At 34.9% G+C, this 26,171-nt stretch overlaps 1 protein-coding gene across 1 annotated transcript in view; it reads right to left on the bottom strand.

The window, feature by feature from the left end:
* Nucleotides 1-26,171, bottom strand: part of UNC13C (unc-13 homolog C) — a 496,691-nt gene that overhangs the window by 180,426 nt on the left and 290,094 nt on the right. Inside the window, exon 17 of the mRNA XM_090270625.1 lies at nt 6,400-6,533. Coding sequence (XP_090126751.1) covers nt 6,400-6,533 — 134 coding nt within the window. The remainder of the gene's footprint in view (nt 1-6,399; nt 6,534-26,171) is intronic.

Genomic DNA, 26,171 nt, shown 5'->3' with positions numbered 1-26,171 from the left:
CAAATCTCTATATGTCCAAATATAATTACTACGTACTTTCTTTTTCAAAACTATGTACTTTCTTAAATTGATACTTCCTCCTGAATTTATAATCTGAATTGATGGTGCCCCCTTAATTACAGCACCCTCATTGTCTCCACCTTCTCCCTTAGCACTCTATTCAGTGCAGTTAGTAAAAAAGAAAACAAACTCCATTTATCTCCTTAATATTTCTGAAATATGATCCTACTTTTCCATCATTTTATACGAAGCCCTCATATCTTCTCACTGGATTACTGCTGTAGCCTTTTAACAAGTTATTTCTACTTATAAAAAATAATAAAGCATAGGAAAGAAGCCAGTTTAATTTAAAACCCAAAACAATAGAGTTTAATTAAACCAAACTGTTTCATTTTCAGAAGACTATAAAATGTCTAGCCAGTTAGACAGGAAAAAAAGAGAAGATACAAAATATGAAAGATGAGAGAGGGAAAATGAGTTAGGATTTTATAGACATTAAAGGATAATAGGGAATTCTATGAGTAAGTTTATGAGAGCAAATTTGACCACTTAGATTAAATGGAACAAGTCCTTGAAAGACACAAACTACAAAAGCTCAATTAAGAACAAGTAGGTTTCAGGAAAACCAAAATGGTGACATAGGAAGCTCCTGAACTTCCCTTCACCCATGGATGTACTAAATGTATGACTTTATATGGAGCAATTCCCCATGGAGAGCAATTCAGATACTAGCAGAATTGCTCCTACATATTGGTTAATGAGAAAATTCCCACATCAAAATGAGGAGATAAGACTGAGATACAGTCCTGCTATTAATCACAGCCCCCTGCTCAATGCCATACAGTTTGGAGGTAAGTCCCAACTGCCACCTTCTACCATAGTAGTGGAAGGTTTGGATGGTACACCTAGTACCCCAACTTTTAATTCTCCCATATGAAGGATGAATCTTTGAAACACCTAGTTCTGAAAGCTGACAGGACTTTTGTGCACAAGACTCACAGGACCATAGCAAAAATAAAATAAATTAAAATAAAATAAAATAATAAAATAAAATAAAATAAAGCAGTTGTTAATGTGTGCATGAGCACTCTCTATGACTGTCCCCTCATGGCCAGCCTAGAAAAAATAGGCATAAATGACCATCTCCCAGTCTTTCCCTGGAAGGGGTTGGACTGCATTGTTTACAAGCTGAGACATGGAAGCCTGGCTTCTAATTTAGCATGCACCTAGGGAATGGCTGAAATCCTCCCCAGAGCCCAAATGGGCACTTCCCTTTAGTTGTTTCAACAATTGAACTAAATTGCCAGTATGTCCTAAAAGGAGCTTGTCCACATGTTAGTGCCCCAAATTTTATGGCTACTACCAGAGAGACAGGTCCTCAAATCACCTAGCCTGACACCTAATAGGCCTTGCATTCGTAAGTCTCATAGGACTACTGCAAACAAAAAACGTGGCTTTGCAACAGGTGCAGGAGTATCCCCTGTATCCCTCCCATCCCTGTGGCTATATACCTGAGCTCAAAAATGCCCATCTTCCAGTTTCTCTCTGGAAGGAGCTTAATTGCAAACTTTCCCAGCTATTGCTTGAGGGTTTGGCTTCTAATTAGCCTGTATCTAGGTGCTCGCTGCATTCCTCCACTTGCGACACTGACAGGTCTTGGCACACCCTCTATTACGGGAGCCACTAAGAACAAAGGTAGAAGCTTGGACTATCTTAAAAGTTTGAGAGACAACCAGGATCTCAGACTGTACTGATTGATGAGACTATTTTCAAGTCTAGGCTGTTTTATCTAAGGTGGAGAAATCAACACAGAGAGTCAAGGTAAATGAAACAAGGGTATATGTCCTAACCAAAGAACAAGGCAAATCACCCAAAACTAATCTTAATAATAGAGAGTTCAGTATAATGGTCATAAAAATGCTCACTGATGTCAGGTAATCAACACATGAATGTGGTGAGAATTTTAACAAAGAGATTGAATATATAAAAGACCATGAGAAACTGTTAAAAGCAGCAAGAGTGAAGTAATTTGTTACATACAAAGAAATCCTCATAAGGCTATCAGTGGGAATTTCAGCAGAAATTTTGCAGGCAAGAAGGAGTGAGCTGATACATTAAAAATGTTGAAAGAAAAAAAAAAATACTACTGCCAACAAAGAATACTCTACTTAGCAAAGTTGTCCTTCAGAATTGATCAAGAGTTTTCCAGACTAAAGCTGAAGACATTTATCACCACTAGACCAACAGATACGTAAATCAATTGATCAATGGGACAAAATACAGAAATAGACTCTTACTCATACACTTAAATTTATTTTTTGACAAAGTTGCCACAGTAATTCAAAGGGGAAAGGTCAATTTTTCTAATAAGTACAGTTGAAAAGATTAGATAAATATATGAAAAAATCCTAAAGAATCTAAACTCTATATCACAGCACATACAAAAAGTAACTTGAAATGACTCATAGACTTCAATGTAAGACATCCAGAAGAAAACTGTGGTGTTTCAAGTTGACTTTGGGTGTTGCAAACATTTCTTAGATAAGACACAAAAATCCCAAATGACAAAGAAAAACAAGCAATAAATTAGATGACTCCATTAGAAAGAAAGCTCTTCAAAAGATACTAGTAAGAAAATGGAAAAGAAAATCACAAAGAGAAATAGTCAAATTTATACTTGACAACAGACCTTTCTTTAGTATATATAAAGAACCATTACATTTCAACAATAAGAGAATAAATATTTCATTTTGGAAGTGGCACAAAGATTTGAACAGACACTTCTCACAACAGATATATGGACTGCAGGCACATAAAGATCATCAATATCGGTACTTAGAAAAGCGCAAATTAAAACCACAGTGAGCTATCACTATGTACCTATTTGAATGACTACAATTAAAAGTTCAATTATACCAAGTGTTGGTAATGTTACAGCAACTTTGTAAAGCACTTTGACAGTTTTAAGAAATATTAAACATGTACCTACCATAGGACCCAAGGGAAATAAAAATTTTGTCTATGAATAATTTGGTAAACAAATATTCATAGTAACCTAATCTGGAAAAAATTCCCAATGGTGACACTGACCCTAATATCTACTCAACTAACAGTTGAGTAGATACATATTTTGTGCAAATCTATATAGTAGAATATTATTCAGAAATAAAAGGAGATGAAGTATTGATACACACACCTGGATGGATCTCAAAACAGTTGTGATGAGTAAAAGAAGTCAGACAAAATCATGTATATAAGATTCCTTTACAAAGAGGATAAAATCTCTAAACTGATTCATAGTATCATAAAGCAGACCAGGGTTATCTGGTATGAGCTACATAAGGCACATGGAAATGTAATGGAGTGATGAATATATTCAGGATCTTAATTGTGGGTGAGGGTTTCATGGCTAGATATATATGTCAAAATGAATCAGACTGTACACTTTAAACATGTGCAGTTTTATTGTATCTAGTTTTACCCCAACAAATCTGTTTAAAAGGCAGAGACACTGACACCTAAAGATCTAAAACCACTCTGCTTAATAGTTTTTAGTTTCAGTGTGATAGTGAAATATCTACAAGCATCTAGAAAGCCACTACATAAATAAGAATTTTTAAAATGTGAATAAATATTGCTCAAAGAAATACTCTAGTACATCAATTAATCAATGGAGTGAAAACAGAACAGAAACCAACTACACATATTGATTTGCTTTAATTTATTCATTAATTCAACCACTATTTATTCTTGGTTATATATTAGTATACAAAATAAAACAAATTCCTCCTCTCATATTTACTTTCTACAATTATTATAAATTGTTATTAAATTTGAATAAGCAAAAGCTTATAATTTTTCATTCAATAAATTACTTAAATATTTATATCAATAACCCTAGAGCACTCTCAAAGAGATAAAAATAAGTCCTATACATTTAAATAATACATCCACATCCCATTGCCTTCAAAATAAAACCAAACTTGTTCTAACCTGACATGTCCTTCATAAACTTGCCTGTGTGTTTATCCTTTAGTTCACTAGAATACATGATGGATGCTTTATTAATAATGCAGACTTCTATTGCCATCTTCAGATTTTGACTCCACAGATTTGGAATGGGGCTGAGAATCTGCAACCTCAACTAGTAACTCATGTAATTATGACTCCAGTGGTCTGAATTTTCTAATTTGTGAAACACTGATAGTTGAACTAACCAATAATGTAATTAGGGAAGCCTAAGTATAATGATACATTGTGCAAATAAAGACACAGGTGTAACTGAAACCTCACAAACACAATATTGGCAACCAAGACCATACCTCACTTTCCGGATGAGTTCACTTAAAAGACTGATTCAATTAAATAAGAAACAAAAATAAAATGATACTTAATAAGCAAAAAACAAACAAACAAAAAAACCCTTTAAACTGTCCTCAAAATCTTAACAAGTACAATCACAAAATGTAGATTCCAAACAGAGGAAAGGCATTTGGGGTTTTTAGGACTAGGTTTCACAGAAAAAAAAAAGTGACTCTAAACTATGACATTAAAATAAATAATAAAAAGCTAAAAGACTTCATTAAAAATGTATTTTTTCCATAATTAATGTACCTCCTTTAATACAGTTATAAAGCATCAACTAAAATATCTATATGCTTTTCATAGTATATGACTAAAGATAAATCTAGGAAAGATTAATGAATCCATGATATTTTAACATATTTTTTTTGTTGTTGCATCCTGATTTCTGACATTTGGTAAATGTAAAAAATTTTTTGATTAAAAATAAAATCCTTTCAAATAAATTAATTAGCAATTCTCAGTAGATTTCTGTTTTTGATCAATAGTCATTTATCAAATGGCCTACTAACCCCAAGGGTATCACCTTGAAATAAGTTATTAATCTTTCTATCTTTAGGAAATCTACTCTGTCTATAAGAGAGTTCCAAAGGATCAATGAGAAAACATAAATATTTCACAAAGCTACCCAGGGTGAGCTGAGGACATGTCATATATTAAAAGAGAAAATGGAGTCCTGGGCCAAGAGAAAAGAATAAAAGATTAAAGCCTCTGCGATGATCATGAGAAGACACTCTGGCCATGGGCAGAAAAGGTGAATGTAAGGGGAAAGGGAGAAGAAAGTGTGGTTACATATTCAAGAAAGGGCCCCTTTCTCCACAAATGGAGGAATTTGAAGCAGGTAAAAATTGGGCATTAGGGGTGGAGGGATAGAGCAAAAAGCAAAAAGGACACATTGACATGGACAACAGTGTGGTGATTGTGGGGGCGGGTAGTAAGGGGGTATAATTAGGACAAATGGTAATAGAAAAATAAAATAAAATAAAGAGAAGCAGAAAACAATGAAAACTTGGATACTTAAATTTACTTCTTCTGTAATTGGAATTCCAACTGAGTTCATACGTAAACAAAAAGCCCCTGTCTTGACCAGTTGAGTGATAGAGAATGAGAACTAATAAAACCAGTTCTCCATAGTAAGGCTGAATTTCCTTCTATTCTACTTCGCAGTGTGCATATTTCTGCTCTCCCTGCTATCCATACACTTCAGATATTACCAGTTTGTCAAGATATCCTCTCCATTAACCTGACTGCAATGGCATGGTTGGCAGAGTTAACTGCTCTTTTGCTTGTATAGCCCTCAGTGGTGGGGATGAAATAAATCCTAAACATGCAACATTAAAGCTGTATCGGTTCTTGAAAGTTATCTAGTAATATGTCCTTATTTTACATATAAGGACACTGAGACTCGGGAAAATTAAATAATTTTCCCAAGGCCTCACAGCTAGTGGCATTTTGATAAGCTGATGATTTTAGACTGTTCTAGAGTATGTTCTTCTGAAACAGCCATGAATTTTAATACATCTGCCTTGACGAAGTGCTCATAATGTGTAATTCCTATCCAAGGAGGAATTTGAGAAAAAAAAAAACTGTTCTATTAAATAGTGCATTAAATTTGTTAAATCCAGGATATACAACTATTTTGAATGCAGTTTTTTAACAGATTGTTATTATTAAAAACTTACATGTGTAATACTACTTCTTTAACATATTTTTAGTCTGGAGGGATGTATTTTTTCTTTTTTTGAGACAATGGATAGTTACAAAAGGAACCAGAGGGAAGAAAACACTTTTCTACATCAAATAAAAATAAAGCTCAAGAAATATTTGTCTCCATATAAAAAGAAATCACACTCTATGGGGCTTGAACTAAAAATTTATATCATCAAATTGATATTTTATGATAAAAGTAAAAAAATACTGGCTCATACTAGTTTAAAAAAATTGTCATTGTCATGAGAATATAAGTCATGTTGCAAATACTTTGTTTTTTAGCTCTAGTTGAATAAAATATATTCATTTATAAAAGAGTGTACTTACTGATTCAGGACAGGTGTGTAGGCAGTTTTATCCTCATCAATAATAGTGACCATCAGGGTAATAAGCTGGGGCCAAAAATCCAAATTCTTGGTGGTTGGTCCCTGCTCTTCCCGAGGAATGTCCTGTTTCTTACTCTGCTCACAAGGTCACATAACATGCAAAAGAAAAGGTTAAACGGTATGGCTTTAGTTAGAAGTCACTGTCAAACAGGAGGATCAGAGAAAAATGTTATAAAAAAACTCTTAGCTCATGTGAGCCAAAGCTATTAAATTCAGATTTCCTTTCTTCATTAACTGGGACACCAAAGGATGAAGTCACAGTGGCCAGGCTTGTATTTCTAGATGCTCTGGTTTTCGAATGAATGCTTCACTTCTTCTGACTATAATCTTAGGAATTATTGCTGTAGATATTATCCCTTAATGGGGTTTCTCCCAAGGAGAAATTCTGAATTTCTTGTATACAAAGGTGTGTGTGTGTGAAAAATGTATCCTGCCTAAATATTTTATTCAAAGTCACATCAGTAGCAAGTAGGGAGAACTTAAGGCTGCCTGGTTACAAAGTCAGTACTATTAAATTTTACAATATGTACATGTTACATGAATGGTCCGTAACACTCTCATTTCATCTGCAAATGTATCTAATTAACTAAAACTTTGGAAGCCTATTTTTGTGTGTATGTGTGCATATGTGTGTAAGCCATATTTGAATCCTTCTCCATTTACCATACTGAATGAATTCTCCATCGAGATTAATGGGATACAGTAACAATTGTAAATGTTTCACTTATAAACTTCATGCTCAACACATATAATTCTTTCAAACATACTGCTAAGTTATTCTGGTTATTCTGTTTGGTCGGTATTCTTTTTAGAGCACTTCTTTTACATTTACTTAGTAAAATCAGGCATAAAATATAGAGGCAAGACAATTTTTACACAAAGTATACAAATAGGTGGGAAGCATGTGGCTTCTCTATTTTTACTAAATTATTTACAGGTTGACAGGTCTGGGATATCTGAAACTTAAATTTGTGGCTCAGAAAATTCACGAGCTCTCTGATATAAAAGGTAGATTAGATTACATTCGGCCCAACAATTTGCCATATTGAACTGCTGTGTCTTATCTGAAAATCAGCTACCCTTTGCCGAATGGTTGTATGCATGTCTTCTAATGCTGCCCAAGACATGTAACCAGATTTGGATGAGTCATCACCCAGTTATTGCTCTCGCTTAAGTTAAAACAGAGCCCTGTGTTGAATCCACTTACTATTAGAGACCTCTACACACAGACTGTATCCTTAAGGACACATAATTTCCCTAAGGTGCTATTGAGTGCTGATGATTTAGGTTTATGCCCAAAATGCAACAGATATTAAAAGTCAGAAAGCAAAGTTAAAATAGTAAAAAATTTGTGGCTGGCACAAATTACTTCAAAATTGCCAAAATGAACTATAAGCAGTCTTCAAAGGATCTTAAGAGCCTTGTATGACTGGTCCCAGAGGCCCACTTGAAAATCCTTGGCAGCCTGCCTTCTTTGATTCCTGGGGTACATCAAGGCACATCAGCAGATTTTTAAGAAGCAAAAGGTAGCAATGCAGGCTTACAAATATTCAGCCTTGCCTACTTTTAAGTTATATTTTCTATTAAAATTTATCTTTCTTTTGTGAACAGGACTTTATTATTGTTACAATAATGTAATTATTAGCTTAATATATTTTCATTAGCTTAATAGATTTTCTTCCCTATGATATATCTAGAATTAGAGAGTCTGGTAAGTTGTGAAGTTTGTAAATAAAATTAGTGCTGATGGTCACAGCAGACTGTATGAGAATACTATCATTAATCATCATGATGTGCACGTAGCCAAATAATATGTCTAACTTATTTCAGGTAATGTAATTAAATGAGAGAAAACAACTATAGATGATATATTTAGCATCACAGTCACTTATCACCGTTCTGCAAAGAGTGATATGGAAAGGAGGAAAGACTAAAGTATGTAGTTGAATATGCATTAATCCCAAAGTTCCTTAGCTATCACAAATTGTACTTCCATTACTCTTTTTTTATGACATTAGAGGATTATAGATAGCAGCATTTTTTGCATCAAATTCTATATATTGTATCACAATAAACCAAATGGAATGCTGAATCATTAAATTTTTACATACCATACAACAATACCATAATCAGGTTTTCCCTGATTTACTCATGTATTTCAACAGACTGTATGTTTAAAATAATGGGGTACAACGATGTATATTAATATATATACCTGACTTATTAAGAATTAAATTTTTCTAAGTAAGACTTTATTAATCTCCTAAAAGTCAACTAGGAGACTTATGGTTAGAAAAATTAAGATAATGGTAGTAAAAATTTTTTAAAGCTAATAAATACATTAATATTTACTGAAGCCCTTTTAAATTAATACTCATAATAAAAATAGTTTATAATATATTTAGAAAATATACAAATATAAAATAATTATAAACATAATAACAAAAAACAATATCCAATAAACTTATAAAACTATGACTTAGTAGATCATTAGTTACAGTCATCATTATTATAGTAACCAAAATATATTTTATTAATAGACTATTGAGGAAAGGAAGTTGAAAGAAAGTCCATGAACCTGTTATGAGGAGAGGATTTTTTGAAAGTGAAAAGTTGCCAGGGTCAGGTAAATAAAGCATCCAATAGGCAAGTTTACAAAAAGTACCTTACTACAAAAAAAAGCTTATACAGACAAGCTGATAAAATGTACATTATACCTTCATAATTTCAAGTAAGAAAATATGAAGATATTCTGTCAAGAAGAGATCAACATGTAGAGAGAACCATTAAGTTCAAAAAACAAAAGTGTTGAAATGATAGATGATATCTTCATGGTAATAAGACTTAATGCAACAGTCCTAGGATTGCTATACTTCTGTGACATTGTATATGTAATTTTGAAAAGGTCCTCTAAAGAGCTGGCCAGGCAAAGCTAGTGGGGAGGTATTTGGTAAAGAAATGCAAAGATGGATGCTTAAATATGAAAGCACATGACATACATACATTTGCTAATGATATGAAGCTACAAGCGCTTGATAAGGTAACGTTAAATAAGTTATTTCCAGACTTCTTTGAGTAATATGTAAATATGTATAGCAATTCTCTAAGATGGTGTTTCTCAAACTTCAGCATGTATTAGTATTGCTGGGAAGGCTTGCTAAAATAGATTGCTAGGTCCTACCAGCAGAGTTCCTGATGCAGTAGGTGTAATGTGAGGCTTGAGAATACGCGTAAGTCTCAGGTAATTCTATGAGTGCTAGTTCAGACACTAGATTGAGAACCAGTGCTTGGAGAGCTAACACTAGAACACTAGTTTCCCAGATGTATTTGAACTTAATACCCACCCCCCAACCCCCTCCTTTATTACACATGCCATCATGTAAAATTTTCAACAAAATAAATGTGCTTCTGAAAATACTTTGGGGGAAAGTATTAAATCCTGAAGTACCTTTTGTGTCAGGTTAAGGAATTTGCATTTAAATCAAACTTGATAAGGACTATTAAATGATTTTAAATGTGTGTATTTAATTACATTTCTTAAAATGACTTGACAGTAGCACTAAGTTCAATAAAATTAAATTTATAAGAGAGTCAAGTAAAATTGATACAACTCATTGCCTTGTTGGTGAAAAAGAAGAAAGAGAGAAACCAAGTGTAACCATCCAGAAGGTAATTACGTAGGTTGATGTAGAGTTAAAAAGCATTCTGAATTATTGATATAGATAAAAAAAATTCCAGGATATAAATGGTAGCTGGAAGTATGGAGTAAATAAGGTTACTAAAGAAAGGCCAGAGGCAAAACCTTGGGGGAAATTCTAACAAAGAGAAAGAATAAAATTTTATTACAGAGAGGCATAGATAGGGGAATGAGGCTTTTGTTGAAACTGGAGAGATGGGATCTAGTGTGTATGTGGGATGATTAGCTTCAAACGTAAATGAAGAACATGGTTTCCTTGGAGTCAGGTGATTAAGAGTCTTGCAGATAGATCCTGTTCATGGTGAGAATAAAAATGCTAGGACTTTCTATCCTGAGAGAACAGGAGGAGTAAGTAGTAGAGGTTTGAACTAGCTCCTTTCAGGAACAGGAGAGAGCCTTAAGTTGAACCCACAGTGACACTGCCAGGCGGCTTTGGGTCCTTTGCTGAGAGTGGGTCCCTTAATGCCTGGTGACATTGCCCTGGATCGTCATGAGTTCCCTCCAGTACTGGATTTAAATATCAAGGAAACAGAGATTTGAGTGTTTGACAAGAATGGTTGAAGTCCTGGAACAAATATTTATTTTTGTCCAGAGGAAGGAAGAAGAAAGATGGAAAGGAAAGTGGAGGAATGGATCTAGACAGGGTAGGGAGTGAGAAAGGCAGACGGAAGGAAGGAAACAGCGTTTAGGTATGTAGGTGAGGGCGTGGGAGGCAGGGATAGAGATCAGGTGAAGGCTTGTACAGCTGAGGTCTAGAGGAGCCAGGGAAAATGATTCCATGTAAGATAATGAAGATGTGGTTATCTGCGAAAATAGCTTACAGAATTTCTGTGTGTAAGTAGGTGACTGCTACAGTGTGCATAGGAAGATAACTTTGGTTCAAGACAGGCAAGCGATGATTGAAGTTTTGGCAACAAGGTTCATAAATGCTAGAAATTTAGAAAACCAGGACACTGTGGCTCTTGAGACATACAAATATTAATACAGTCATTTCAGAGATAAACTGCGGGTTACCTGAATTCCCAGAAATCTTCTTAACTGAAAACAAGCATGTAGACCACACTTAAAAATACTGTTTTTTTTTTGTTTGTTTGTTTACAACCTCAACTAGCTAAGACTTGGTTATATAGTTTATAGACACATTACAACCATTACTTCTCACTAATACTATTGAGTTGATTTTTATTCTGAGCTAGATCTTAAATGGGAAGAAAAGCTTTCAGAAAATGAAGTTATCAATGCTTATATAAAATCCTTATGGACTTTATAAATTCTTGAGACTGACACTTCTCTGCACATATTTGCAGTTTGAGAGCTACAGGCAGAATCAGTGTGTTTCCCCCACCCCCAGTTTTAGAGCTTTCTTAATAAACAGTTTATCATCAGCATCCTGTTGTTCCCAAAGTTCCTACTAAAGTTATTAATTAATCTTTACTGTTCATATCACCACAGTACCTTCATCTGATTCTCCCAACTAGTGTTGGTTTAATTCTATTCAATTTTAGCCAGTATGAATGGTCACACATGAACATAATAGGAAAATCTAGAGAGTGTAGCTCTGAGCTCTTCACAGACTCTCTACTCTGCTTGCTCAAATAGAAAACCATCAGAATTCTATAGTGTCCATAATAACTTTACTAAAATTGCTTATCTTGGTAATTTCAGAAGGCTAAATTCTGTTTGATTACACTTAAGCAAAATGATATGAATCTCTGATCAAGTGTGAAGGTGTAGACACGAAGTAAAAAAAATAAGCAGAATAGAGAAGGATTTCGCAGAGGTTTCCACATAGAAGAGGTAGGAAATAACAGAGGAAGAAAGGGTTTGTTAAGATGTATTAACTTTTTTGTGAGCAATTTGATCTCCATGACAGAGAGTTCTACAGCTCATAGACTGTCACATGGCAGGACAGAAAGAAGTCATGGAAAACTCCTGACAGGTGGAAGAGGAAGTAAAAGATGACATTTCAGGCCAATCAGCTGCTAGGTTCTCTCACCAGATCAAAGGGAACAGCTTATGGGAGAAAACTCGGAGGAAGTCACAGAAGCCAAGAACAACAAGGACTGGCTAAAAACAGATCAATCCAAGTGGGAGAAAAACTGACCAGAAACCAACCCCAAAGTTCATTCAATTTTGGAGAAAGGGGGCTGAGGCTGAAATGACAGGACACTTACGGAGTGGAAAATATTTGGAAAAAGATCCCCTCCCAACCAGAAGGCGGAAACTGAATTTGGTGCTGAAATGTTCAGAAACAGCTTATTTTTAGAAACACATAAAATCCCAGGAACTGACTGACCCAGAGGGTAACTCACTCGTGAGTTTTAATCCACATTCACTCCAACATGTACTTTTGCTCCTAGCACAGCAGAAAGTCTTAGCCTCTTTGTCTCTACCTGAATAAAACTTACTTTTGCTCTCACTTGAACTCTTACTCAGATTCATTCTTGTTTCCTTCCCGTGCAAGTCAAGAGCCTGCATTCCCTGACCATGCAGGGGCAGGGCCAGCCCTACACACAGGACCTGTCTGGGGAAAATTGGGCAGAAATTCAGGGTTTTGCATAAGGAGTGAGATCAAGGGGACTATCCACAGGCAAGACAAGAGAGGAAGAACTGTGGAAGCTAAAATCAAATCATGAGTAGATGCAAATTTTTATGTCCCCCTTTTTCTCAACTTTTGCCAAGAGCTCATAGACCCAGCCTCACTGCTCTACTTCTTTTCTTTGTTCTTTAATCACATTGTAATACTGAAAAGGCTACAGGCAACACTTGTTACAATTTCTGCATTCTACCTGGTGAGGAAAATGGTACTGACAAGTGGTCTATTCAAGTTGATATACGGCCCTGAATGTCAGACCTTGAAATGCTAATGTCAATTTATTTTATTTTAAAACCTATTTCATTTTACCTCCCACTAAAGTAAAAAATTAATTATAGTAAATAGAAGAATATAGAGTTGGATTTCATTGCAAGGCCTCAAGAAGAAAATTAAGTTACAGATCAGTAGGGTTTAGGACCCTCTCCCTACGCAAAGAGTTTGAGAGCTGTAGCTAAATGGAATCATTTACATTTCAATCGATGACTAAAGAAATCTCCTTAAATATCTTAAGACCTTGTATAAATAAGGTATCTTTTTTAAGGTGGTGCCAACATTTCTTATTACTTTTTTTTTTTTTTTTTTTTTTTTTTTTTGCCTTTGGCAATGTTCAGTCCATGTCTTACTTAGACCATTTGCAAGTTTAACGTCTTTGATTTAGCTACAAAGAAAGGTGTTTTTCACTATTCATCTTTTTTCCCCCACTATTAATCTTCAATGTAATTAATTGTCAAAGATGCCTTATTCACCCACCAAATTTTACTGACATATAGTAAGTCACTTAAACATTGGTCATAAATGGGAGAGATTGAGGAAGTTTGGCTGAGTGAGACTGGTTCCTGGATTCTCTAATGAACTTGACCACAGACAATGAATCTGAGTTTAATTTAATCTCAAATAAAGTTGTGCTATCTTTGCCTTTTTGGGACACTGGGGAAGTCTATACTCTGACTGCCGTGATTATTGTTTTACTGGCTTTTTAAATCCATAGCAAAAGGGCCTTGTGACCATGTGAATTGCAACTTATACAGAGAATCTAAAGAAAACATACTGATGCGTAAAATTTGAGATTATTTTCAAAGCTGCCACTGACCCGTGTTTTTCTAAGTCTGGCTAACTAGAGATATAATCTGGGAATCTGAATTTGCACATAGAGCTCTGCTCTCTGGAAATCCTCACATTCATAAGAATAACTTAACTTGTAATCAGGTCAGGTAAAAATAGGCATCATTTATGTATTTTTAGGAAGAAGAATAATATAGTTCCTTTTGGGTGCCAGTATTAGCAATGGGTTTACCAGATTTTGCATTCTGTCATGATAACAAAAGGCTCTCGTTTCACTCTGACATTTGAGAAATTTCAGACCACATCCAGTTCCTTCATTTTAAGAGGATGTGAAATAGCTTCCTGAATATGTGATATCCCTTTCAGTATTGATGGACTCCTTTCCTAGGTCCTTTTGTAAAACATAACTTTTTATATTAACAGTCACTAGGAAATTAGCTTAATATACTGTTGCTAATTGAGGGGGAAAATTGAGCAGCTAGTGGTCTTAAAAGTAATTACTGAAAACTAAAAAAATGTTAATCTGGTTAGGAAGAAACAAGGAATTTCCATATATTAGAATATTTCACTTTTATTACAACAAAATATTTAAAGAATCTTTACTAGGCCCTTTCAACTTCAATAAGTCGGAGGTATCCGGACAATATCCAACTGTATTTCAAAAGTGTTTGGACACTCTAAGTGGTTTTAGCAGCACTAAATGGTTCCTTGAATTTGAATAGACTGTCCATAGTTAAGTGATATATGTACAATTATAACTTGTCATAACTCTGAATGTAGACTTTAAATATAAAAATTACTTAATAGCGGAGTATAATAAAAAAAAATTAAGCATGGAATCAGAAACTTTCATTCTGTTCTCAGCTTACTATTAACTTGAAGGAATTAATTTCTTCAACTTTGGATACCTAATATTGAAATAAAAATATACCTAATCTTATGTTTCTGATAATTCTTGCAAAGCATATAAATTGAATATCTTTAATAATGGACATTTATTACCATTGTATCACAATAGGTGAACCCTCACCTTTTACTAAATTTATGGTATATGCTCTGTTTAATTGACAAGGTTCTTGTTAGATTTCCAAGATGGATGCATAAGAAAGTTTTTGGAGAGCAATGGGGGAAAAAATGGGACAACTGTAATAGAAAAACAATAAAAAAATAAAAATTAAAAAATATATATAAAAAAGAAAGTTTTTGAATATAAAACATTACTATTTTAATGGATAAATTGATAGCTTTGTCCTTTTCTTTTTACATCTAGCAGGCATTTATTACCCATTTAAGATATCACATCTTTAAAATAACTAATAGTCCTTCGACTAAACTCAGTAGTATCATGACAGCTGATGTCAAATATATGGTGGGTGTGGTATAGAAAGAGATTAGAAGCTAAATTGGATTTATTTTGTTTGGTCAGGAAATTAAAACCTGTACTTGTGAATAAAATTTTCAAGAGAAGATTTTAGTACAATATAAGAAAAAAAACTTTCTAAATATCTGATCTGTCCAAATGTTATATATCTCCAAACATTTAGAGGTATACAATATATTTCTTGCCTATACTCTGTCTAAAAAATGACCGTATGCCCTGAGTTTCTTTTTAATATGTTTTTATGATTATATACCTATAACTAAATGAGTAGAGATAAAAACACAATCCATAAGTTTTGAGCACTTGAGAGGATATTAATTAAAAATATATGGTTACTGGGTTTTTTGTTTACAGCTTTACTGAGATACAATTGATATATAAAAACTGCATACATTTAATGTATATAGTTTAATGAATTTGGACATAAATCTGTAATGCCATTACCAAAACAATGTAATAAACCTAGCCATCACACCCCAAATTTCCTTGTCCCTTTGCTTTCCCCTTGCCCAACCCCCATCCTGTGGGAAGAATTTAACATGAGATCTATCCTCTTAACACATTTTTAAGTGCATAACACAACACTGTTAACTATAAGCACTATGCTGCACAGCACATCTCTAGACCTTATCTGTCTTGTATAACCCTAACTTCATACCCCTAGATATATGCGTACTCTTTTAAAAGACTATAAACATTGTGGCAGAAACTGGACATCTGTTCACCAAATCTGTTTCTGCTTTGCCTGGAGTATACAGCTACACTCTTGTGGGGGACTGAAGATGACTGCCAATTCTTTGATAACCTTTCCATTAAAAGAAATGTCTCTATTTTCTTCCCTTGAATATAGGTGACGTTGGTCAATAAAATATGGCAGATGTGACTTATGTCTCTTACTAGGCTGAGGTTTTAAGAAACTGGCAACTCTCAATGCCTGTCTCTCGTACCATTTGCCCTTAAAATCCAGCCACTAAGCTGTGAGGATGTCCAAGTAGTCCTGTGGAGACGTCCACGTGGAGAAGGACCAACAGATCAGGTGTCATTCTCACCAACAAGTCTTCTGATTCCACCACTCGATCCCAAATCAATGTCACATGCTTATCACACAACACTAGGTAACGAGAACAGCTGTATTTTCTATCCCCCTTAGAGGTTAGTTGTGAAAATAGGATTGACTTCTAGCCAATAGGTTGTGAGCAGAAGTACGACAGCCTGTAAGACTTCCATGTACAATCCTCCATGTTCTTTTTCCTTCTTCCACTTAGCTGCACAAAAGCACAGCCATTTCACTACCATGTTTAAGATGACAGAATTACAAGGTAAAAGGAACCAGTTTTCTTAAATCAATGCTTGGAGGAGGCAACAGTTGCTTATGGATGATTGTGACGTAACCCTTCAGCTCACCTGATTTCACTGTACGTATGGTGAGTAATTCCATCTATGTTGCCAGGGTCCCACATCCAGCTCCTGTTTTAGCCTCTCTCTGTTTTGCTGGCTGGGGCTTTTTATAAAGTTATAGAAGGCCATTCTGTCACACTCCAGTTGTGGCCCAGAGTATGAAGGAATCACCAGCTCAGCCTCCCTGTATTAGTTTTCTAGGGTTGCTGTAACAAATTACCCCAGGTTTGGTGGCTTACAACAACAGAAACATATTCTCTCAGAGTCCTGGAGCTGAGAAGTCAAAAATCAAGGTGTTGGCTGAATTCATTCTTTCTGGAAGCTCTGAGGGAGAATTTCTTCCAGGCCTCTCACTTAGCATCTGCCGACCGGGAGCAATGCTTGACATCCTCTGTTTTGTGGGTGTATAACTCCAGTCTCTGCCTCAATAATCACATGGCCATCTTCTCTCTTGTGTCTTCTTTTCTGTCTCTGATAAGAATGCCTATCTTTTAATTTAGGGCCCACTTTTGCTTCTAGATATTTACCTTAATTATATGTGGAAAGGTCCTTATTCAATATAAAGTCACATTCTGAGGGTCTGGGTGAACTTATCTTTTGAAAAGGTACCTACTACACTCTTCATGCTTCACTGGGACAATTCAGAGATATATTCTATGTGGTTTCCCAGCAGTGTCCCAAAGGAACAGAACCTCAGTTGACAACAGAGATAATCAGCACATTGTAGCATACTTTATTACTTTTCTGTCTCTCATCTCATTTTCCCTATATATTCAACATTTCTTTCCTGGGATCATGTCTCAGATAGACTACCTAGAAGTTCCTATTTTAGGCTCTGCTTCCAGAGAACCCAAACTATGACAGGAGGAGCCACTTAAATATCAGGAACATCCATTTGTGCAGACTTTACATGAGTTAGAGTAAAACTTAGCACTAATACTTGAGTTAAGTTTATTTTTGAAGCTAGTTTAACTATTGCTCTTTATAAAATGTAAACTCTCCATAGGCTTTTTCTGCCTATGTTTCAGATGTCATCCACTTTCCTTTTTGTTTCTATCACTGTTATTTTTCTCAAAATCCTTTCTGTCCTCAAAAGAATCTTGAAACACTATGAATGGTCTTTACATTTTCTTTTCTTAGACATGGTAATATGTTCCAGGAATATGATTTTAGATATTTCATCCTTTAAATTGGCATACATAATTTCTCTCCAATACTTAAGTTCCCCCAGGTACATTCATCCATATAAAACAGATATAATTTCTTTGAAAGGAAGCAAATTCTACTGGATACCTTACTGTAGCAATCTGAAGTGTACTTATTGTCTGTTTTCAATGGATTAAGAAGTTCCTTATAAATAGAAACAATAAAGTTTCTCACTCAAAATTGAAAAGACCTAAGGAAATGAAAGAGTTAAATGGAGGAACTAAAATGCTGTGATTTTTGAAAAAGAGAAATTTTGCTGCTGAGCAGGTATGTTTTCTATTGCTTTGTAACAAATAACTGCAAATTTAGCAGCTTTAAATAATACATAATTATTGTCTCAGTTTCCACAGTTCAGGAGTCCAGCCATTTCCACAGCTCAGGAGTCCAGCCATCAGATAACTGTGTAATTTGCTCAGTGTTCCTCAAGGCTGCAGTCAGGTATTGGTCAGGGCTAGGATCTCTTCAGAGGCTTGGGGTCTTCATGTAACCTCATATGCTTGTTGGCAGAATTAGTTTTCTTGTATCTATAGAACTCATGGAAGTTTGATTTTTCAAGGCCAGCAGGACAATCTCCTTGACTTCAGAAAATGCCCATGCTTCCTTCTAACGTGCTCGCTTGATTAGGTCAGGCCTACTCAGTATAATCTTGCTTTTCATTAATTCAAAGTCAAACTGATTAGGGACCTTAATTGCAGTTGTAAAACCCTTTTGCCTTTAACATGTGACAATCTATTAGAAGGTTTAGGTTTTGTTTTAGATTTATGCTATTTTCCACATTCTATTGGCTAGAAACAAGTCACAGGTTTTCCCGTCACATAAAGGAAAAATGTTATACTAGAGTGTGGCTCATTGAGAGTGTTCTTATAATTCTGCTAACCACTGCAGTGTGGATGTTATTTTAATCCTTTATTCAGGAGGGAAGACATGAAACTTGTCTTCTGAATGATAGAATATATACTCTAAATGAACCTCTCCATTCACACAGCTGTGACATTGAGTGAAAGGCTGTCATTTGTAAAATGTACGACCATTTGGAAAACAGCTTGGCATTTTATACTGAAGTCAATTATGCACATATTTTAACTCTCTGCAATTCTACATATAGGCACATGTCCTAGAGAACTTTACCATTGATTCACCAGGAGACATATACAGAAATGTTTAGAGAATTATTGTTTACAATAGCTATATGTCCTCAAACTAGAAATAACCCAGCTCTCTATCATCAGTAGAATATACAAATAAATTGTGGTTTATTCATATAATGGAATTTCCATAGAGTACCAAAAATGAATGGCCAGCTGTGTAGTGCAAACAGGAGTGCTCTGGTCAGATTCCCTCTTCAGGGCCTAGCACTGATCCCCTTGCTGCTGAAGGATGGCAGCTGTGCTCTTCACTGGGAGTTGCTTCAAGGTAAGGATCTGACTCCCCCAAGGTTACGCCTTCTTCTAGAAGGCAGCACCAGTGACTGGCTTATTCTGAGATATTAAAGCTCAGTCACTTTACCTCAACAGGGGATAGCTTTGAAGGGCCATCTCAGTTCCAGACTTTTCCATAGGACTGGCTGAGGTCTCAGATATAACCGTGTTGCAAGTCAGATTCTACTTTGCCTGATCCTGCTTTTCCCACTTCCTTACAGGTATATCTCTCCAGAGTCTAATACAGTAGCCCACTAGCTACATGGGGATATTTAAATTTATACTTAAACTAATATACATACTTGATACTCATGTGTGGCTAGTAGCTATGACTATACATTAGGCAATGTAGACATAGAATGCTTTCACTGTTCCACCAAGTTCTATCGGACAGCACTGCTTTAGAGTACTCAGGTGAAACTTCTGCATGTGATTAACTTTAGAATCTCTTTCCAGGGAACCCAAGCTAAAACAAACTGTGACACATGGCAGTATCTATGGTTCTCCAACACATAATGCTGAAGAAAAATATCATGACACAGAAGAATGTATCCAATATGATTTCATTTATACCCATTTAAAGTTACTTAAAATTAGATATTAAGTAATTTAGAGAAATATCTATGTGTTATAATGAAAAGCAAAGGGATCATTAACATAAGCTTCATGAAAGTGGTTATTTCTGGGAAACCAGATGCTATCATGGTAACCTCTTTTTACATCTGGGTTACAAATACTTAGTGTTCATCTTCTTTTTATTTTTTAAAACACAAAGTTTCACTATTTTTTATTTAGGGCAGTTTTCAGAATAAAACTAATTAAAAAAAATAATCCAGATTACTAATAAAAAGGAGGAAATTGATTCTTTTTGTATTATAATAAAAGAACAGGCATAACTAAGATAGAAGGCACTGAAATGACATATTACCACTATTAAGGACTCTTCCACAGACAAATCCTGAGACTCCAAAAATTACACATGGAAATAAAATTAAAGTCAACAAATAGAATTGTAAGACCTATAATTTAATTAATCACATTAAATTTTCTATATGGTATCTTCTCCACAAAAGACCAGTGAAGTAAGAATTGCTGATAAGCCTCAGTTTGGTTAAAAATGTTTTGAAATAAGTTGGATATGATTATTTAATTTGGAATCTTAATAGGGTACCATGTTAAGGGCTAGAATAGGATATGAGTAGTGTGTTTAATTGGACCTAAGAGCTTCTGTTCTTTCCATTTCCTTCAAATGCTTGGCAATCATTATAATAAGAAAAATAGGCATTAGTGAAATTTTACATTTTAACAGAGATTGATATTTTAATTTTTAAGCTTATGTTAGTGGTTTTATTTTTTCCTTCAAGTTTTAGATTTCTTACACCTATGAGAAATTTAAATGCTTAGGCCTTACTGACATACTAAGGTGAGCAACTCTTACTATAAGCCAAAAGCCATAAATAGTCTTTGGAATGCTGGCTTAGTAATTGAAATCTATGAATAAAAACACGACATGATGTCAGCTTACAAATCAAAATGATCAACAAGACAACACTAAATTCATGTTTTGCTCAAAGTAGACAGAAAGTCAAGATGCAGTCAGGGGAAATTTTTTTGAGAATTGGCATTGAGGTACCTATAGATGTTGCCCTGAAGCCATATAACTGTCAGATTGTTCAGACTCAGAGAGTTTAAGATTTAAAAGAAACCATAAAGATCTCAAATACTGTTTTTCTCTAGGCTTAATGGTAAGTAAGCAAACTTTATCTGTATGTCTAAACATATATAATTCATTATAAGAAATTTATTGAGTTTATGTAGTGAACTAAATTGCTTGAGAGTCATTAAGGTTCCACAATTTATGTCCAACTTCGCAAATACAGACAGTCATTAGAACCTTGCTTTTCTAAATTGACTATTCTCAATGTTTTACAGCCTTGCTAAATGTGGTCAGTAAACAGACTGGATCAGTTTACTTCCATCACTGATTGAATAGGTGCAGCAAGCCACCTATTGGTGGCTTGGTTGGTTGGTTTGTTTTATCATTTTTTTTGTGTGTGTGTGTTTTATCATTTTAATCTGTGTGCAGAGAGAGAGAAAATTAGTGAGTGTGGCACCAAGCAAATATGAAGTGTTATAGAAATGCCAAATGTTAGCTCTGTAGTAGTGGCATACAGTGATAACAGCATGGAGAAACTCAACAACTGATAATAGGTACAACCAATAAGCTCATAAGAAACAATGTTGCCTATTATTTCTTATCCCCTCCCCCCACCTAAAATACAAGGGCAGAACATAGTCAACACTAACTGAGACTGTCTGACTAACCCAAAGATTCCAATACTACCAATTCTCATTTTTCTTAAAAATGGTAGGAAATGATAAGATGTATAACTATAAGAACACAGACAGGTCCTCATCTCCTTTTGTTCTCTTTATTTCCCCTTTTAGGCATGTGAATCATCTAATCTGAGGGCCACTTTTCATCATTGTTTATATACTCATTAGTAAAATAATAAATCGGAAAAATTGTCATAAGAAAACATAACAGAAAAGGGGAATCTAAGGATCTTTCAAATGCATAACTAATTTGCACATAACTAAAAGGAAGCTGTGCTTTCTTCATATTCTATCTTAAATTTTACAGATCATAGCACCCATACAGACTATCCTTCTGGATTTATAAATTTATTGAGTAAACATAAAATTTTTGGTGCATTTTAAAAATTGTATGGCTTATTAATTCCTGAATCATTACTTATGAGTTTAGTATTGCATAGGGAACAGTGATCTAAATAGTTAATTATTAACTTAGTTGTAAATATGGCTGTTATCTTAGATTGCAATAGCAAGTAGAGAAAAAACAGGGCTTCAGCAAAGGCAGTATTTTGTTGAGGGAGGAAAATGTCCAAGTTAACCTTATACCAAATAACAACAGTTCAAAACTACCAACATTAAAATAAAGCATACCATACCATTCAACTAGACACCAGCATGCAAAATTCAACTTTTCTCTGGCTAACGATCCTTTAATGCACAAAATCTATTTCTGTAATTTACTTGTGGATATAAAAACACAAAGTTCAACTTTATTAATAGTGGGGACTAGACAAAATTTATTATTTTTTCTTCATTTGTAGTGCTGGTAGGTTCTTATAAGGTATGCTTAAATAACTCATTTCTCTATGGAAGATAAGATTCTATTGGTCCTTCCTTTATTAACAAACTATAGTGAAATGAATCTACAGTTGTTTAACATAGTATTTAAAGTTATACCGATTTATTCATTCTCTGTATTTTATAAAATAGACTCCTCAGCCTTAATAATAATCAAGACGATAATATTGAAAGTAGCACTTAACGAGTGCATACTCTGTTTCAGTTATCAGAACAGGAGCTTTTCAGCATATTGTAGACATTCATCACAATTGCTTACATAGTTATTGATCTAGATCTATTATGTGCAACAAAAGGCCTAATTTCCCTTTCTGGATAAATTATCTTCATTTGGTGTAAATTCTAAGCATATAAAAGGCACTCATTAAGTAGTTATCTAGAAAACAGACATGAAGTAGGTGTTACATCACCATGTTGTGGGCAGAGGGAGGAACTGAAGCTTAGGAAAGATGATACTAACTGACTAGGTCACACTGCTTATTCATTATTTAAACCCAATTTTATCAGAAGTTAAAACATGAAGAAAACACCAACAGTCACTTCAGAGAGGAGATATCATTAATTTGACTATAGAAAGAAGGTCTGATATTTAAAAGTTACCAAACAAAAGTGGGGAGGGGATGGAGTAAGGAAAAGCATGTCTTGATTCCCACAATAGCAGAAAGGCCATTTCTGCTGTTTTTTCATAAGTGAATATGAAAGTGAAACAATCTAAATAAACTTTAATCTACTTTATTTATATATAAACTTTGTACATATCTTATATATAACTTTTAATAATTTTTTTTGGTATGATAAACTGTATAACAGTTTATCGTGCTTGAAAACACTAGTTTATTCGTGCCCAGTCAATATTAATATAACGAGAACACTTTGAGTGACATGAATGTAACCTGGCAGGCAAGGAGAGTGGACTGGAATGCACATGCATAAACAATGATGACTTCACTGTACTAGTCAGTGGGGGTGGTAGGCGCGTTGAGTGAGCAAGTGTTCTGTGTGGCCATTGCATTCACAATGACTGAGTAGAGCAACAAACCTGTTTGCATTAAGCTTGAACAGTCCTCCATTGAAGCTACTTGGATGACTCAGAAGGCCGCAGTTATGGACAACTGGTGATTGGCAGCTTCATCACGACAACACGCCTGCTGATGCAACATCTCATGCAGAGTTTTTTAGTGAAACATTAAATCACCCAGGTGACTCAGCACCCCTACAGCCCAGATTTGGTGCCCTGCACCTTCTGACTTTTCCCAAAACTAAAATGGCCTTTGAAAGGGAAGAGATTTCAGACCATCGATGAGATTTGGGAAAATACGATGGAGCAGCTGATGGTGATTGGGAGAACTGTGTGAGGTCCCAAGGTGCCTACTTTGAAGGGGACTGAGGCATCATTATCTTATGTACAATGTTTCTATGTCTTGCATTTTCTTCAATAAATGTCTCTATTTTTTATATTTTGTGGCTGGATACTTTCTGGACAGACCTTGATTACATGCCTATAATACAAGGTTTGTCCAAATAACCTTTACAGACAGGTTAGCTATTTTTTAGAAAAATGAAGAAAAACATCTTCTATGGATTTTCCATAAAGTATCTTTGAGAGCTCAGGCACATTGCTACAGTGAAACACCATCTGTTTTCAATATGATGTTTAATAGAAATATCACAGAGATTTCTTCTTTTCTATCAACGTCAGACTTGTTTCTTCTAGCAAGGCAGAATTACAATGACTGCCAATATTCTGGGGCAAACAGTTAAGCATTTTCAAAACAGTTAAGAGAGGATATTTATGTTAGTACACAAACCTTGTAGAACTAAGATATCAAAACAAATACACAAAAAAAACTAGTTACCGGTATGGATATGTCTGTGTCTGTGTGCATATTAATAAAATATGTTTTCAGACAAGAATGCTTTTTATCCCATGGATCTGATTTTGTGCTGGAAAATGAATCTCAGGCAAAATACAAAGCATGATTAAAACCCACATCTGTAAAGCCATAAAGAAAATCTGGGAGAGCTAAACATAAGTACTCGAAGCTGCTAGCTTCTTTATTACATTTTGCCATGTTATAAAGTAAAATCTGTTGTATAGCAGGTAAAAAATACACCAACAAAATTATATGTACATGAAAAATCAGTAATTAATTCTGAATAACATAATAATCATAATAAAAATGCCTTTAAAATAAAAATAAGGTCTTTGTATCTGACGGAGAGACGCTTGATTTTAAAGGGATCCATTAATAAAAATAGCAAATAAATTAACACACATAGACAATGTCTCAAATCATTTTCCTTCTATGAAACAACTAAACAAATTCTCCTAGAACACTTTTACTTAAAGTGCTGCAAAGGTAAGAAATGTTAACATAATTCTAAGTATCTTCAAAATATGGAATTGAAATGGATATACAGTATTCCCTCACTTATCGCAGGTATTATGTTCTAGATGCCCCCGCGATAGGTGAAGTTCAGCTAAGTAGGAACCTTACATTTATTTTAGTATTTATATATATTTTAAAGCTTTATAAACCCTTCCCACACACTTATAAACCATTCCCAGTCCCTTATTAACATTTTCCACACTTTTATAAACCTACTTATGTTCTTAAACATATTCTACACTCTTAAACCTACATAACTTTAACACATGTATACAGTACCGCAAAATCCCGCAATATAGCAAAAAATCCGTGATAAGTAATTAAATATAATATTTTTTTTAAATCCTGCAATACAGCGAGGCCGCGATAAGTGACCTGTGATATAGAGAAGGACTACTGTATTTTCTATTTCCTTATAAAAATCTATGAAATTTTTACAAGTGAACAGGATGGATAGTTCAGGGAGACAGATTTCTTAAGAATGTTACCACAATGTTCACAAAAATGGGGTTGCTTCTGGGGAGCAAATGTAGGGGGGGGGTGTCACAGAACAAGTGGGGAGCCTAGGAATACTGTCACATGAGTACTGACCAGAAATACTCAAGAGTTCTCTACTATAAGGCTTACGGTTTCTCAGGACACAGAGCTGACATATGCGATTTTGTAAATCAACTGGACTTCTATGCTATCCCAAATTCCTAAATTATACAAACGCTATCTTGCAAATATAAAAAATAAATTTGGGCAAATAAATAGAAAGATTACTTCAGTGCAGGGTCTGTGGGCAGTAACAAGATACTCGCTCTTCCCCAAGGAACTATGAAGAGGGTGGGAGACTTCCAGTGGATGGGGGTGAGCTTAGTTCTTGAAGGTCAGCTGGCCAGAGGGGAAGAATGCAAGCAAAACAATCCCAGCAACCTCACTGCATCCTGTGCCATCAGGAACAGAGTGGAGATGGGAATGGAGTGTGAGGACTATTAAAATAGCCCAGGGTTCTGGGCGGCTTTGCAGCTCTGCGATCTGACAGAGACTAGTTTAACTCTGGGTGGGGTCTCCTCTCTGGGCAAGAGGAAGGGGCTGTCAAAATGAGAATGCCTGGGGCTGTACCATCTCAGTGGTTAGATTCTTTGCAATTCAGTGAGAACTGTTGTTCCAGACACAGTGCTAGAGTCAGCATCAAATATGGAAGTGCAGAAGCTTGCCCAGCAGTTATGACCCAGTTGGATTGTTTTTATGTCTAGCCAGAAGTCCTTCTAAGCGTGCCACAATTAGACTCATTCATGGCTTTCTAGTTCACACACTAATGATCAGTGAGAATCCATCACTAGATAAGTGTGTTGCCAGCACCTTTTAGACACAAATTATATTGAATGAGGTCCATTAAGTCACTT

The sequence above is a fragment of the Furipterus horrens genome, unplaced genomic scaffold, assembly GCF_987537825.1.
Source record: "Furipterus horrens unplaced genomic scaffold, mFurHor1.1.pri manual_scaffold_3, whole genome shotgun sequence".
In the NCBI taxonomy this organism is placed as follows: domain Eukaryota; kingdom Metazoa; phylum Chordata; class Mammalia; order Chiroptera; family Furipteridae; genus Furipterus; species Furipterus horrens.
The sequence above is the reverse complement of the archived record's forward strand: the minus strand, read 5'-3'. Positions and strand labels throughout refer to the sequence as shown.